The sequence below is a fragment of the Parus major genome, chromosome 28 (assembly GCF_001522545.3).
Source record: "Parus major isolate Abel chromosome 28, Parus_major1.1, whole genome shotgun sequence".
In the NCBI taxonomy this organism is placed as follows: domain Eukaryota; kingdom Metazoa; phylum Chordata; class Aves; order Passeriformes; family Paridae; genus Parus; species Parus major.
This window is the reverse complement of record NC_031797.1, coordinates 2,469,995-2,486,599: the sequence shown is the minus strand read 5'-3', so window position 1 is coordinate 2,486,599 and position 16,605 is coordinate 2,469,995. Positions and strand designations below refer to the sequence as shown.

The window sequence follows — 16,605 nt, the reverse complement described above, 5'->3', positions numbered from 1 at the left end:
TAGTGAGGTCTGTTCTGGGCTCCTCAGTACAAGAAAAACAAGGAGCTACTGGAGAGGATCCAGCAGAAGGCGCAAAGATGACGAGTCTGGAGCATCTCTGTGACGAGGAGAGGCTGTGGGAGCTGAGCCTGGTTACTCCAGAGAAGAGAAGGCTCAGAGAGGATTCCATCAATCCTATATAAATATACAAATGTCTCCAAGGGGTGTCCAGAGGATGGTGCCACTACTCAGAGGTGCCCAGAGACAGGATGAGGAGTAATGGACAGAAAACGAAATACAAGACAAACACCTCAACATGAGGAAGAACTTCTTTACATTGAGGGCGATAGAGCAGTGGAACATCTGCCCAGGGAGGATGTGGAGTCTCCCTCTCTGGAGACATCCCAAAGCCACCTGGACGCTTTCCGGTGCCACCTGCTCCAGGTGACCCTGCCTTGGCAAACATCTTTGATTCTGTGAATCACTGTGCCCTAGTGCTGTGACAGACCGAGCACCAGCCACCCCACCACCGCCGCAGCGGGAGCCCTCACAGCGGCGGGGCAGCAACACTCCGAGCCAGGCACGGCACCGGGGTTCTCTGGTTTTCACAGGGCTCCACCCCCGCTACCTCAAACAGACAGACAGCACCTGGCTGCCTCGGCGGGAGCGAGAAGCGGGCTCGGGGCTCGAACCCGCGTTCCCCCGAGCCCCGCCCGCCGCATCCCCTCCATTCCCCCCAGCCCGTGGGCGCCGCTCCGCGCCCCCGCCCCGGCGCATGCGCGGGGCGAGCGCGGCGCTGAATGGGCGCGCCCCGGCCCCCCCACCCCACCCGGAAGTGGCGCGCCCGGGGCCTGTGGCGGCGGCGGGGCCGGGCGGCCGCGCTTCGACACCGGCGCAGGTAACGGGCCCCGCGCTCCTCTTCCCCCTGCTCCACATCGTTCCCGCTCCCCCTGCCTCTTGCTCCTTCGCTATGGGCTACCCAGCGCTGTGGTGGCGGTGCCTCGCAGGACCGGGTCTCGCACCGAGTGCTGTGGGGCGGCCGGGGCACTTCTGAGGGGCTGTGTGGGGGTCGGCTCTGAGGGGATCTGTGAGGGTCGGTGCCTCGGGGCAGATGTGAGGGAGCGTGTGACGGTCGGCTCGGAGGGGGTGTCTAAAAATCAGTTCCAGGCCGGGGCAGCTGCAGGGCTCCGCCGCCGCCCTCAGGAGCTCGGGGCCGGAGCGGTTCCCCGGGACACCCGCAGGAGATCGGGTGTGCTCGGGGCCAGGGCCGTGCCCGGCTCCGGGGCTGTGCCGGGTGCGGGCAGATGCTGCTGACTTTGTGTCAGCTGTGCCCGAGGAGCTGGAGGTGCCAAGGGAAGGGAAGTGTCTGACGCCCGGCTGTGCCTCCCACCTCTCGGGTAGAGCCTGAAATTGTTACTTCTAGCTCCTGGGTTTTTCCATCTCCTGCTTGTGATATTTCAGCCACACAGTGTTCTGCTTTCTCGTGTGATGTTTCTGACTCTCGGTATGAACAGTCTGTAATCTTTCAGAGAAATATCTCACGATCTTTCAAAGAATTCGTTAAAACTCTCAGGGTTCTTTTGTTTCTTTGTGTTATTTTTGCACACCTCTTGACAGCTGGTGCTGCTGCTGTGCTAAGGGAGTGTTTTATCGTGATGACTGTCGTTGCCCGGTTGAATCATGCCTCTTGCTGTGTGGATGTTGATAGTGCTCTGTCTTTTTGGCAAGCTTGGTGTTGCAATCTCTGGGAAGTAAAACTTTTGCAAGCTAGGAACATCCTTTGTTACATGTTTCTAGACTAAAAGTATCAGACTACCGTCCTGACTCATGACAATTCTGGCCTTAGGTCTGATACACGTATGTGTGATCCTGGTGGAAGATGAATTCCCAGTATCATTTTAGCTTTGTTTTCTGTTACTCTGTAAGTATTTTGGCAAAATTCATGCCCGGCTTTATTTGCAATTCGTGTTTGTGGAAAGCGAGAAGCACTTTGGATGCAAATGAGCTCAGCATTCTTTGATTTCACCTTCTGGAAATGGGTGGCAGTGGAGCAAAGGGCTGGAGATGATCTCAAGCTCCTGGCAGATGTGATTATCCTTTCAAAGATGTCATCAGCATCCTCCCACGGTGCTCCTAGAGGTGGATCGGTATCGGTGCGTCTGCCAAGCTGCTCGTCTGCCAAGCTGTTTGCAAATAAGTTTGTCATGGGTAATTAGGAGCTCTTTGATTTCAGGCCTGTTAGCTGGAATCCACGGCTGAAGGACTTGCCCTAAAGTAACAGCGTGGGGTAACCTTGCATTCCGGTTTAGGATGCTGGTGTCACGCCCAGCAAGTTTTAGTGAGCCCTGGGTGTCTTTAACTCAGAATCTGGTCAGGAACAAATCCATTTAATGTAGGGGAAGCAGCTTGGGCAGTATGTGTATTTTAATGTGTATTCATATTAGCTCCAAGATTCATTGGGGCTTTTTTTAGAAGAGAGCTCATCTCTGCTTTTTTTGTCTTTGCCCTGCTATGGGGTTCTCTGCCTGCCCTACATCTGAAGTCAAATAACACTGAGCTTTTTAGAATGATGCATCTGAGGCCACTTCCTCAATCCTTAATCCTTACTTATTCACATAAAACTTGGGAGTTACTGAGTAATGCAAAGTATTTTGTAGAGCTGTTCAGTTTGGGGCTTGTTTTTTTTTGTTTTGGTGGGGGTTTTGTGGGTTTTTTGTGGGTTTTTTTGGTTGGTTTTTGTTTTTCGATTTTTTTTTTTTTTGTTACTGTGCTTGAACATTTGTCTCAACAAAAAGCTTTTTCACAAGTTGAATGTTGCAGCTCCTGCAGTGACAACTGCCTGTACAAACTGTCCATTCCCAGTGGGAAGACTCCCAGGTCTGGACTTTTCTGTGGAACCCAAAACGCCCATGGAACTGAATAATTTAGAAGGAGTAAATGTAGCTGATGAAAGATTTAAACTAGGTTCACCTAGCAAGGAATACTCTGTGCAGACAGTTTTCTGACCCATAGTGATTCAAACATTTGACCTCTTGAATAATCCTGTGTGTGAATAGCATGTTTGACTCACACGCACACTGAGGCTAAATATGGCCTTTCCTCAGCTAGAAGGTCGAAGGGCAGGCTTTGCATACCCTAGGCATTTAAAAAGGAAGAATTCCTAAAAAATGCAACAGTATTGGCTATCTCAACAGTCAAGGAAAAGAGTGAAAGACTCTGATTCAACAAAATGTTTTGGCTCAGTGCTTTTTTGTGAACTTGAAGGCTGAAGGTGTTTATCACATTTCCAAGAAACAAGGCCTGTTTATGCTAATATCAAGGAGAAGTAAAGCCTGAGACGCTGATAAGGGTTTATTTTTCTAACAGGAAGGACTAGGGATGTCTTCATTTCACAAAATGAAAATTCAAAGGTTTTGTCTGTAGAATATTGTGTTTTCTTGGTGTATCAAGTGACTTAAGCATGGCTGCTTCTATCAAGGCTTTATTGTGCTGTGTGTCTCTGATTACCAAATGAAACTCAATGCAGATTCCAGAAAAATCCGCCCTTTCTGTAAAGACCATTGATATTAAACAATAAAAGTGTTTTTAAAGCTATTTTTGACATGTGTACATTCTGTTCACACAGAAGTTCAGCCTAAAGTTTCTATAAAAATTTTTTCATCAGCATAAATGCAACATTCGGGCAGTGAAACTTTTATTTCCTTCGTTGATAGCTGTGGTGCTGTTAAGGAAAAAATTAAGAAGACTACAAAAGGTTGTAGAATGTCTCCCAAGGTTCTTTTGGCTTGCATTCTTTACCTCTGCCTCTTTCAGTTGCTTTGCCTTGATTCCTCAACTGGGCCACATTTTCTGAATCATATTCTCAGGTGCATCTGTAACTGTGTGACATCACACTTTTTATAAGGTATTAACATCTAACATCGCTGTAAAGCCTGTTAAGATATTTGTGTTTTGAGGTGAGATTGTGCATTTGAGTCATTCAGAGGAAGTGGAGGCTGCATCAGGGGTGGTTTAGGGTGGGGATTGGGATCAGGGTCCCAGGAGCAGGTAACTGAAAAGGAACTGCCTGTAACAAAAGTGATTTCTTTGACTTTTTCCTGTGTTACACTACATTGCAGCCCAACTTCTCCTTTGTCAGCACTCTGGGGCTGCAACTTCCCTGCAGGGTTGATTGCAAAGAGTAGTAACAAATGTTTTGTAATTTTTGTGTGGTCCATTCAAAACTCCTCCTTTTGGAGCAGAAAATCCAAGAGCTTTTAGTTAAAGAAAACCAAGGATCTAAACTTCTTTAGTCCCGCTGATTTTTTATAACCAAGGAAAACATTTAAGTGTGACTAGAAGCTGAAGTGATTTTCAAGTAAGCTACAAATGCCTGGAACACTGAAAAAAAAAGTTAAAATCAATTCTGCTCAATTAACAGCACTTCTCCTTATGACACTAGGTAGGACAAGGATCTTTACCTTACCTGTTAATTGCACAGTTAATTGTGGAAACTTTAAGGTGTCTCTGTTGCCTGATTTGTTGGAAATTCCTCGCTTTGCAAGTCAGGGTCAGTAATAGCTGAATATTTTTGAAATTGCTAAATATTTTCAATTTGACCAGACAGATTGGGCTCTTTTGGAAATGGTCACTGACAGTTCTGATGTTTAAGAATATCAGAGGTCAAATACCTGTGGTAGATTTCCACTTTTGTGTTGAGAATTGCTTGGTGAGCAGTGGGAGAAGCTGGAGTCTTTCCCTCTGAGGAATGCAGCAGAGGAAATGCACATGAAAATGCAAAGAATATTATACAGTTCATCCTCAACAATTTTGCTGTAATGGTAGCTTTCCCTTTTTAGCTTCACCATGATTCATTGACTAAATATGTGGCTTCAAATTATGGCCTTATTTAAACTAAAGAGATACCCTGCACTGATTGGGGCGAAGCTCTCTGCTGGAGTTCCACTCTGTTACCAAGTGGACACAGATTTAATGCCTATTAAAAAATTAATTGGCTTAATGGAGTCTAGAAAACCTTTACAAAATACCATTAAAATGACCATCTAGAATTGGATTTTTTTTTAGTTTTGTTACTAAAATTGTCTGAGCAAAAAGTAAGAGGATTTTTTTTCCCTCTTCTGTAGATTGAAATGGGATTTGTTATAAGAAAGGGTACTGAAAGAACTTGAGGTAACTGCAGAATTTCCACCTCCAGCCAGAACCCAGCAGTGGTGGTTGGGCTGCAGGGTTTGTGTGCTGACCTGTATGGTTTCAGTATTACCTTCTTTGTTGTAGTTCTCCTTTTACTTCCAGTATTCTCTATACCTGAATTCAGGCTTGTTTTTCCTTGACGAGCCAAATCACACTGAATGAATATTTCAGTTGCTTAAAAATTGTCTAAATAATTGGAGATCATAAAATGAGAAGGAATCATTGCAATAATCTCTTCAGACTGCTCTTGACATAAACAAGAGGGTGGTACCTAATTAACTCTTCTAATTATGAAGTAACTTGGTTCCTGGGGCCTGGCTGATTTTCTAAAAAAGAGGTTTGGCAACCAGTCATCATTGGTGTCAAATTTTTGCAGTGCAGTTTAACCTTCTGGTGATGTTTATGTCTTATGTTTGCCTGAGTTTGTTTAGCTGCAAATTCCAGCCTCTGCCTTGTGTTGTGGCTTTGTCCTCCAGCCTGGTGATTGTACCCAACTGCAGGTCCTGTGCAAGGACTGCCACTGATAACAGTGTCCTCTGTGTGCTCGTCACAGACAAAGCTTGCAGAGTGTTTGGCTGTAAGGGGGGTATTTTCTAACAGATTTAAGTTTGTTCTTGTTGTTGTTGACCTTAGCTCCTTAATTGAAATTTGAATTTATTATAGACGCTGTATTGGTGCTACTGAGCACAGGGGTGATATGGCTGCCTAACAAAATATTAATTTATGTTTCTCTGGAGATTGCATTTGCTGTCATGCTTGTGGTGCTGTGGTAGAATACTGTGTTCAAATAATCCCTTGCTATGCTTTCAAACCTATTTCAGGATAGCTCTCCTTCCATCCTTCTGATATAAATTGGTTCTTGGATAAAGTTGAAGTTTTATATATCAATAAACTCAGCTAAAATTTGTTTAGCAGTTGTTTTCTTGCTCCTCTGTTACTGAACTATATAATTGATTTAACTTCTTTCTCACTTGCTGCCTTCTTAATCTCTCTATGATATGTTCTTTATCAGTAACTCTTTTCTTTCTTTCAGAACCATCATGAAAACGTTCGCTTTGATGCCAGGAATCCAACTTCTCTAGGAACTCATCCTCCAATTGCTTGAAGATACCTGTCCTTAGTTGAATACTGGGACTCATTAGGTAACCAATTTATAATCTGTCCAGTGAAGACTCTTTTGCTTTCATGTTCTAATTTGTGGCTTGAAAAATTGTTTAGTGGGAAGCCAGAGTTATGTCACTTTCAGAGCAGTATTGTCATAAAATAAATTTTATATCCTTTCTAAGAAAATTACAAGTAGTAGGAGACCAGCAGATTTTCATCAAACCTCTGCAATATCTGGACATTGTCAGATGGAAAAATTGAATTTTCCAGTTGTACACACCTGAGCAGACCCTACTGGCTCTAATGATCTTGGGTTTGTCACTTGTAGAGAAGTGGCATCTGCACTCTGATTTCCCCTTTGCAAAGTGTGAGCTGGGATATTGAGCAACGTCCCAAATTTTGGTGGCTGACAAGGTTAGGAAATGTGTGTTAATAAAGTCACAGGTCAGCACCGAGGTTCAGCTCTTCTGTGTTGGCAAAAAGCTGGTGCAACGGTTTTTAGGGAGCTGTTTTGGCCAAAATGCTTACTGAGGGGACTTCCTCTAACTCAGCAGACTGTGTGTCTGAAACTAATTGGTGGGGGGTGAAAAAAGGAAGTCTGCAAAAGGCTGTGTCCCTTGAACTGGCTGAGTAACTGGAGAGGAAAATGGTCAATGTTCTATTTTTCTGTCTGCTCAGATGGATCTTCCCCATGAGCAGCAGTCTGCTGTACATTCAACTTTGTGCCAGAGTTTGAGCTTTTATATATTAAGAATGCTTAACACTTGCTTAATTACTTCAAAGGTGCTTCAGGCTTCTTTACTGGTCAATGATAATTACAGGAAATGGAGAGGGCACTTGGACTCATTGCTTCAGCCTTTTGTATGGCCAGGTTCTTGGAACCAGCCCTCCTTAATGAGCAGAGAATGGCATTTAATGAGGAAAAAGATTTTTGGGTGGTTCATACAGTTTGATCAGAGATGGATTGTGGTTTGTCTTACCATCTGTGGCTTATTCAGTCTTCCTTTTGATGAGTAGCCACTACAAATGATCCAGCTTGTGTGGCAGTGTCTGCTGTAAGCTGTCTGTGCAGAGTCCCTGAAAGCCCAGCTCCCTCCTTGGAGGCTGTTCATGAGCCACAGCTATGTCATATGTTTTGTGAAGTGATTCATTACTTGCACTGGAAGTGGCAGTTAAAAGCCTCCAACTCTACTGATTTTAATTTGAAATGATTACTCTCTGTGGCCTTGTGCAAGTTCCTGTGCAGTTGTTTAGTGACAAAAAGTAACTTCTTTGGCATTTCTCTGCCTCTTTCCTCTTTTTTTTTGAATGTATTTGGCATGTCAGTGTATAATTAGAACACTTTGTTCTTGAAACAAAAATTGAACTGCTATTCTCAGTATGAAGTTTTACAGACTGCTAAAACAAAGGGGTACTTCATTATCCTTCTCCTTTCAGTACCCCTTGAGAAGCAAAGGAACTGTGGAGCTAAAGCAACATGGGCAAACTTAGTCCTGGTGACCTGGGGGCACCAAACTGCAGATGAGAGGAAAATCACCAGCAAAGGCACAGATGGTAACAGATTCTAGAGACTTTTAACTTGGAGTGAGGAAGAGGTTGACTTCTGAGGTTGTTGATAGGCTCGAGTTTTGTGTCTGGCCTGCACCAAGGCTGAATGGAGGAAAAAGCAATCGCAGTGTCTGATTTTTGGGGATGTGTGAATGAGGTTCCTGAACCCAGTGAGGAAGGAGTTGATGTGATGGGTATGAAGGCTTGTGAATGAAGTGGGTTATTTAGGATCTTGTTTACTGCTGAAAAGTAGTTGCTATAAGACTTGACTTTACTTTGTTGCCTAAAATGGAAGATAAAAGTCAGGTTCAAGCCCTCTGTAGCAAGGATGTGGTTCACTCAAGTGGAAAGAGCAGTTTCTTGGCTCTGTAAATGATCTGTGTTGAAGAAATCCCTGTGATGTGTTAGAGGGAGCTGACAGCAGTGTCTGCTCCAGGCAGCTGGGGGCTCTGCTTCCTGAAAGCTCGGTGGGGTAGATGCTGTACCTATCCTGTTCCTCTCATGGAAAAAGCTTAGGAAAAACAAAGGGAAAAAAAAAGTGTGTCTCAGTGTCAGAACCATTTTCCTCCTTGTGTCTATGTGCACTGATCCCCCTGCCATAGTTCATGGCTACTCTAAACCATCACTGCTGAATTAAAAAGTGACCAAACTGCCTCAAGCTTCTGGTGCAGCTTTAAGGAAGGGTTTCTATGGGAGGGTGGATAAATGTTTATGTGGACCAGTTCAAGTTTTAGTTTGGACATTGATCCTGGTTTGTTCTTCTTTGGCTGTATGAATTTTTGTGTGCCATGACAGGGAGGAAGGGATGGCATGGGAATAGAAGGAAAAGTGAAAGGAGGCTGGGTCCTGTGGCAGCTCTCCACAGGATATCCTAAACAGGCTGTTAGAAATAATATCATTGATAGTAAATTATTAAAGAACAAATGCACTATGTAATAACTGTATTCTCATCCTGCAGAGAATAACACCTTGCCCTAATACCTGTTGTGACCACTTTTTAACACCTAATCGTTTTTCATTTTTCCTTTTTCAGACAATGGGCACTGCATATTGAGCAGGGGTGGAAGACTGAAGCCCATCTGGGGACAGAATGAGTTTAAAAGATGCTGACAGTGCAGTTTGCCAGGCAAAGGCAGCGTATAATCTTCATATTTACCCCCAACTCTCAACAGAAAGTGCTCCCTGCTGCAAAGTGACAGCAACCAAGGACAGCACGTCATCAGACGTCATCAAGGATGTGATTAATATCTTAAACTTGGATGTCTCCAAACATTATGTGCTCGTGGAGGTGAAAGAATCAGGTGGAGAAGAATGGGTACTTGACATCAACGATTCTCCTGTGCACAGGGTTTTGCTTTGGCCTCGCCGTGCTCAGGATGAGCACCCACAGAAGGATGGGTACTACTTCCTCCTGCAGGAAAGGAACACTGATGGCACCATCAAGTACGTGCAGATGCAGCTGCTCTCTGAGGAGACGGATGCTCGGCGCTTGGTGGAGAGGGGTTTTCTGCCCTGGCACCAGGAGGACTTTGATGACCTTTGCAATCTGCCCAACCTGACGGAGACAACGCTCCTGGAGAATCTCAAGTGCCGCTTCCTGAAGCACAGAATCTACACTTACGCGGGAAGTATCCTGATCGCAATTAACCCCTTCAAGTTCCTGCCCATTTATAACCCCAAGTATGTCAAGATGTATGAGAACCATCAGCTTGGGAAGTTGGAGCCTCATATTTTTGCCATTGCTGATGTGGCCTATCACACAATGCTTAAAAAACATGTTAATCAGTGCATCGTTATATCAGGTGAAAGTGGGTCTGGGAAAACCCAAAGCACAAACTTCTTAATTCACTGCCTCACGGCGCTGAGCCAGAAAGGGTACGCCAGTGGTGTGGAGAGAACCATTCTGGGAGCTGGACCAGTTCTGGAGGTAAATTCATGCTCAAGTTGCCTTCTGTGTAAATTGTTTTTTAAAAACTTAAAATGACTGCTGTTGAATGCTACTTTTGAGTCACCTACTTGGTTTAAGCTTAAAATGTCACTCATTTAGGCTTGTCACTCGGTGCAGGTTTAAATGTCACTGGGGTGCAGTGGTGCTTGGAAGTGTTACCCAACTGCTTCTGATTGGTTTTCCTTATTATGTTCACTTGACTTCCTGCTGCTTGTAATTTGTATATGGCTTAACTTTGCACCACTAAACACCAATAATCTGGGGCAGAGGGTATGTGTGTTTTCCATCTGAAAGTTTTGATGGCGTTTGAATCAAATAGTAAGCAAATTTTTCATATTGTTCCACTGAAACATCAACTGCTTGGTGAAATCCTGCCTTTGTGTATGAGCATTTTACTGAACTCACTTTTTGAGGGAGTTATTTCTACAGCTGTTTGTGGGAAGAGAGCAACATTTTTAGTTGGGGAGAAAGTAGGAGTCTGTTTTGGCTTTTAATTATTACAGTATTTCCAACAGAAAGCAAAACTAAACATGTGAGGAGGGGCTACATCTGGCCTTGTATTAGGTAATGTCAGGATAAATTTAAAGTGATCTGATGGGCCCTGTTACTCTCTTAAAGGAAAACTCTTGAAGTCTGGATGGATGTAATGCTCACCCATAACAAAATCTTCAACAGCAAAGAGCTTGAACACCGCCACTGTAATTTTTAGGTTTAGTTTCAAATGTAGTAACACCTTCATAAAAAAAGTTCAAGTTTTTTTTAAAGCTCTTCTGTAAAAAATGAGGAATATATGCAAGTTCTTTTTGTGTTGCTTTCAGCTGCTTGAAAGAAGAAGTAAAATTGAGGCTTGCTGGTTGCTGGAGTTCAAGTTTGCAGTTCTAAACAGAAAACAGGAAGGGGTCGCAGTGGAAAGCCCTGTTTGATCAGCTGATCTCTCTGCCTTTGATAAATTTAAGTGTTTCATATCCTTGTCTGCAGACCTGGTACAGCTGTGTCAAACCAGACAGAGTTTTAACGTCCTGTGTGCCTGCTTGTCTGCTGAGTGACAAATGCACGTATTCCTGGGCTCAGAACTAAAATTCTGAACTTTGTTGGTGTCACAGGCTGTTGTGTGAATCTGGGCATGTTCATAAAGAGATATTTGTGTTTTTCTGTGCTAAGACTGGTTGTCTTAAGTACCACAATTTCTTCAGATTTCCACTGAGCATTTAGTAATACTTTTAATGAGAATATAGTCTTTCAGAATTGGATAGATGTCCATGTAAATTCAGTGTGCATCTAAAAGGTAGGCTTAAAACACAAAAGGTGAAATCCAGTTATCCTGCTTTAGAGTTGCATTAGAATTGATTCAGCTGACAGTGAAGTTTCCATGTTTCCCAATTTCAGTCACTAAGCATAATTTAAAAAAAAAAAAAAGTCAACTCTTGGTCCTGGGGAGGAATGCACAGAAAGCTTACATTGCTTTGTAGAAGTTAAACTGACTGCAGGCTCCTCTTAGAGCTGGTCACTTCTAAAGGCATGTGGTGACTCATTTTGGGTTTTTACTGACAGGAACTAAAGTGCTACGAGGGAATTTTTCTTAAATGGATGTTTCTGGGGATTTTTTGCACAAATGGTTTTGCAGTGTGCCCAGACTATTTGAGAAGGTCCTGTTTATCTTTGAAGTTTTATTCTGAGTCTTCATCAAAGTTGAAAATGCATTCTTGACTAAAAACTTCCATGATGTAGAAGTGGGTTGCATTCTGGGTCAGAACTTCCTCATTTTAGTGATCTCTTATTTTTCTGCTACCTAAGTGAAATGGGGCTGGTTTTAGGCTGACCTGTAAAAGTTCAAGGGTTTAAATCATCTGTTTGTCGCACAGAGGGGTGAGCACAATTAGGGGTATGGAGGTGGATTTATAATTTTATCTTTTCATGCTTAGGGAATCAGAAACTTTTCTTACTGAATCTGATTTTTGAGTTGGCTGATTAATCCGAGTTCAAATCTCTAAATAGTTTACAGATAAACTATTGTTAATGTTTTTGCTCCTTGATTACAATTTCTAGACTGAAGAATGGAGTTACAGCTGGACCATGAAAGATTTGATGTTAAATGTTGCTTGATGTTGCCTTGTCAAACAGCTGAGGGATGAAATCCCTGATGCTGAGACAGTGTAGCTGAAAATTAACCATGAGATCATCACAACTGCTGTCACATGGGCTGTGAGAGGAGAGTGGTCATGGGGCAGCTCTGAGCCTCAGATGCTTCCTGCTCTGTCCCAGCATCCGTTTGAGCTGTTTAAAATATTCCTTGCAGGGGAGCTCGTTTGCAGAGATCAATTGCAATAATTCTGACTATGTTTGGCCCTGCTTGCAGCTTTCCAGAGAAAAAGTATCAGGAAGGGAGGCTGTTTTCATGGACAGTGGTGCTTAAAGCTGAGCTTTGTGCTGGTCTTTAGCAGTTCATGGACATTCAGTTGCCTTTCCTGTATATGAAGGAAATATCTGAGAGCACAATTGCTCTCAGATTGTGGTTTGTTGTTTTCTTTTTTGTTTTAATTGTATCTCCAGGCGAAGGGAGATCATCTCTAGTGAAGAGCAGTTTCTTTAAAACTGGTGGGAAGATAAATATAAGTTCTTTTTTAAGATACTCCTGACTTTTTTAACCTTTTCTAAATTTAGTAATTAAAATACAGTTTCTGGACTTGAAGCTTTGCCTTCTTGTATTGACTAAGTTCAAGTTACTTATGATTGAAATCCTAAGAAGGAATTTACACATGGGAACTATTTAAGTCAAATTTTGAATAGTGAATCAAACCTTGGGGAACTGTTTGGGTCAAATAGAGAATAATGAATCAAACCTTTGTTTATTTTATAGTCTCAAACAGGACAATTAAACCTTTCCATACACACTGAAGAAGTTTCCAATAAATTTCTATTTTCCTTTCATCAAGGAAAAATGGCTTAACTGCACGTTTCAGGTATAAAATGCACAGCATGCTATCTAAGACTCTGAATTTATTTTGGAAACTGAATTTATTCTTCAAGCCAGTTAGTGAAGTGGCAGAAAATTGAGTTAGGGGATGGGAGCATGTGTTGAGTGAAGAGAGGGAATGGGAGAGCTTTGTTTTCTGGCAGCAGAACTCCCCTTGGCTTTCTGTCTGTTGTTAAATTGTAACCCTCAGTGTCCCCTATTTATTACAGAATTTCTGTTACTTTTGGAGTGTGCTGAAAGTTCATTTCCCTCTGAAATGGGAGGTGAGGAGAGTTGGGACAGATGAAGATACTTGGGGTGCCATAATTCTTCATGTATTATTTTGAAAATCATTGCTTATTCCCATTTGGATGTGTTCTTGATTTCTCAGCAATGCTGAACCAGTCTTTGGAAAGAATTAAGGCCAAATAAAATGGAAATTCCAACAGGAAGCTTTTATTAATTGGTCTTCTAAAGAAGAATTATTACTGACAGCACAGTCAGGAGGGGGATCAGATTTTCTAGAACTCACCATATTTAAAAACTCTTAAAATATAATTATATCAAGTTTTGTGCTTTGCAATTCTGTGGAGAAGAGCAGAGCAATTTGCTGTCAGCTCTGTTTCCCTCGTGCCGAGCCCACTGTGCTCGTGGCTTTGGGATGAGATGGGCTGAAGCTCAGTGGAGCTTCAGCTCTGGTTTTCATTTCTATTTGCCATCAAAGCCTGCTCATGCACCTCATGTGTGTAGCCTGTTCTATTCCAGGGAAAGTGCTTGTTTTGAGGCCATTATCTGCATGGGTTTGCTTAAAAATTGTGATCAAAGGAGAAATGGAGCTTCCTTTTTCTATTTGCTTGCATGGCACTGGTTTTTCTGGTAGAAATGTGATGTTGCCTGCTTATCCCTGCTGCACACAACTTTTGGGGAAAAAATAATTTTGTTCTTCATTCAGTCCTGCCATGGGGATTGCTTGGAGTTCCCAGGACATCCCCCAGCAGGAGGAGATGCAGAATTACCCTGAAGGCTGCAATTTCCTGTTGGTGAGTGGATATTTCACAGCATGGTTGTAAGGACCACTGTTAAACCAAGTTCATCTCTGAAGGAGTCATTTCCTCTGCCAGGGTGTGGAATTCGAGGCTCTCCTGTCCTTTGGCACATTTGAAGCTGGGTCTCTGTGCAGTGGTGGTTCTGCCATGGAGAGGAGTGGTTTACATGAAAATCCCAATAGCTTTTTCAGATTTTGGCAATTCTTATGAAACACTTAAATGAGATTTTTGTTGTGTTCTTGAGGTATATGCTGGGAGCATGTGTGTGTGGTGTTGGGGTTTTGTTGGGCTTTTTTTTAACAAATAAAAGGAGAATTTGGTGATTTCCTGCATACTTTTATATCTATCCCTGTTGCAAGAGTTTTAAGTGGCAGGCTCCAGTTTCTGCCTCATGCATTCCAAGGTAAGAGGATGGGTTGAATCCTGCCTCCCAGAATTGGTTATCCCAGCTCTGATTCCTGCTGCCATTGCTCTGCTATTTTTGACTCACCCTATTTTATACAGCTGGTGTTGTGCATTGGAGTGATTTAGTTTTAGTTTTTAGATTTTATTTGTCTTCACATAGACTCACAAGGGAAAACAGTGAATGGGTTTGCTTATGTAAAGGATTAATTATCTTTAGCTGAAATTTTCTTGTCCCCTCAGATCTTCTAAATTTATTTTGTACTCTTCAAAGTATTTTCAAAAACATGGTAACAGTCATTAAATGTTACCAAAAAAATACCCACCCAAAATGTTACCTGACTTGAATGTTCTTTAAAAAGCTGTAGATGTTAAAGGCTCTTCTGAGGAAACCGATACATGAAAACTTTCCTAAAAACTGTTAATATTAGATCAGCTTTTAAGAATTTGCTTTGACTAAATACCAGACACATGAGATCATAAGAGCCTTTAGTTTTAAACTGTATTCATTGCTTACATGAGTAATCACTAAGAAAAGTTTTCAGGAAGCCTGAGTTATGGGATTCCTTAACTCTATAATGCCAAAAATATTTATTAATAAAAAAAATGTTGCGGATGTGGCTGTACTGTGGTTTGGATTCTTGGACATAACTGGTAAACTGACAGTTCACTGGTGGCTTAAGGTGGAAAACTTTATAAAAGTGTTTTCTGGGATCATTTTGCAAGTCCATTACTCTGCAGTCTGGCAGAGTTCACTGCAGCAGATTTCCCAAAGCCCAGAATGGGAAGTTGGACGATGTTTTGCAGAGAGCAGGAGCTGAGCTGCTGTCCTGGAGAGGAAGAGGGGTTTGATTTACTGACAATTCACTGTGCTGATGTCACAGGACTTTCACTGCAGGTTTGGCAACTGCAAGGAGCTGACCTGGATTTTATGCATCTATTAATATGCATATGCATGCAAAATGGGCTCTAAAAAAAGGATATCTGGGTGATACATTGGTGGATAAATAAAATAAAAAAAGAGATATTGGTGGCTGGGCAATGCTTGCTTTGAGAAATCTGTGTGGGGGTGCTGTTGGCATTGTAGCATGTGTGGTGTGGTCTTGGAAAATCCAAAGCTGGAGCTCAGCCTCAGCCATCTGTGAGCACTTCTGGATACAAATCCTCCCTCTTCAGCCATCTGTGGGCACTTCTGGATACAAATCCTCTCCCTACTGAAGCCTGTTGAGTTTTCTGGAGTTGCAGCACAGTTACTCTGCACAGAAAAATCTCCTTGAGCTTATTTCTTTAGGTCAGGAATAACAGTTCCTTGAGGAATTATGGACATTGTCCCAGTCTATAGGAAGTTTTTCAGATCCTCTGAATGCAGATAGTGGTGGAAATCTGCTTGTGGGAGTGCTTGGAGAACCTGGTCTGGAATTAGCGGCCCAGAAGTTCCACTGCAGCACTGCTGAAGCCCTTAAGGTACTTTGAAAAAACCAAAACCAGAAGAGAAGGGAAGACTTTCACCATACAGATAATGATAATGACAGTGTTTCCCATGGAAATACCGCCTAACTGGATGTGTGCAGGATTGCACACAGCTCTGTGCAATCATTTCACAAATCATCTCACAAGGGTTCTGTATTAGGGAGGAGGATTTCCTAATGGAGAACTTCATTGCTTGGAGCTTTAAGAGGATATATCTGTGGCAGGAGATGCTGGGATAGTCTGTCTCAAGTGGGGTGTTTTTGCAAGTAATTGCATTTTGCTGAGGTTTCCTTCTTTAGATGCTGTGTGGTAGAAGGGGTGACAAGTTTCTCTTGCCCTTGGAACACATAGTTAAGAGTTGATAAAGACATTCCCAATAACTAATGGTACTGGACTTTTACATGTAAAAAGTTGCCTTTGTAGTTCCTAAGTGTGGCTCATTCAGAGGATTTTGTGTTATTTTGTGTATTAGCAGCTGTCAGAGGATTCATGATCTGATAGAAGAATTAGAGATGCACAGGGTTTGTGCCATATGTATTTTTCCTTTCCTAACACCTCATCATAAAACTCCATTTTTCAGTGTTGTATAGCAGAGTAGCTGCCCAATGAGCTGTTCTGTAAACCAAAACTTTTCTGCTTGTCCTTTTCCTGTTATTTTGAATACACAACTCTGAAAATTCCTGGGCTAACTTTATAAATAAGATATTAATGTTCTGTCTCTCTTAAAGTAAAGTTGTGCTTAACATGAATTTTATTCAGTGGTAGCAATTAATGGAAGAATAGGATGTGGTTTGTGACTTTTGTATGGAAGAGTTGATTTCATGGTGGTTGGTCTGTCTTCACTTTGCTGAATGTCTTCTCTGAGGTCCTAATTGTTACTGAATGAGGCTGTTTTGCACTCTCTACCTGTGGTTACCTGTCCTGTGCTCCTGGAAATATCTAACAGTGTTATTCCCTTCCCTATC

General features: G+C 42.5%; 1 protein-coding gene across 12 annotated transcripts in view; it reads left to right on the top strand.

Annotated features, from left to right (window-relative positions):
- Positions 1 to 798: 798 nt before the first annotated feature.
- MYO9B (myosin IXB) overlaps positions 799 to 16,605 on the top strand; it is a 41,774-nt gene continuing 25,967 nt past the window's right edge. For 10 of the 12 annotated variants that reach the window (XM_015651823.1, XM_015651822.1, XM_015651820.1 and 7 more), the window contains exons 1-3: positions 799 to 877; positions 6,203 to 6,311; positions 8,855 to 9,748. In XM_015651823.1, the coding sequence (XP_015507309.1) occupies positions 8,912 to 9,748 (837 nt within the window). In that variant the 5' untranslated portion in view covers positions 799 to 877; positions 6,203 to 6,311; positions 8,855 to 8,911. Of the gene's footprint in view, positions 878 to 1,837; positions 1,901 to 6,202; positions 6,312 to 7,710; positions 7,828 to 8,854; positions 9,749 to 16,605 lie in introns of those variants that run through there. The other 2 variants (XM_019009131.1, XM_019009130.2) reach the window with 2 other exon arrangements.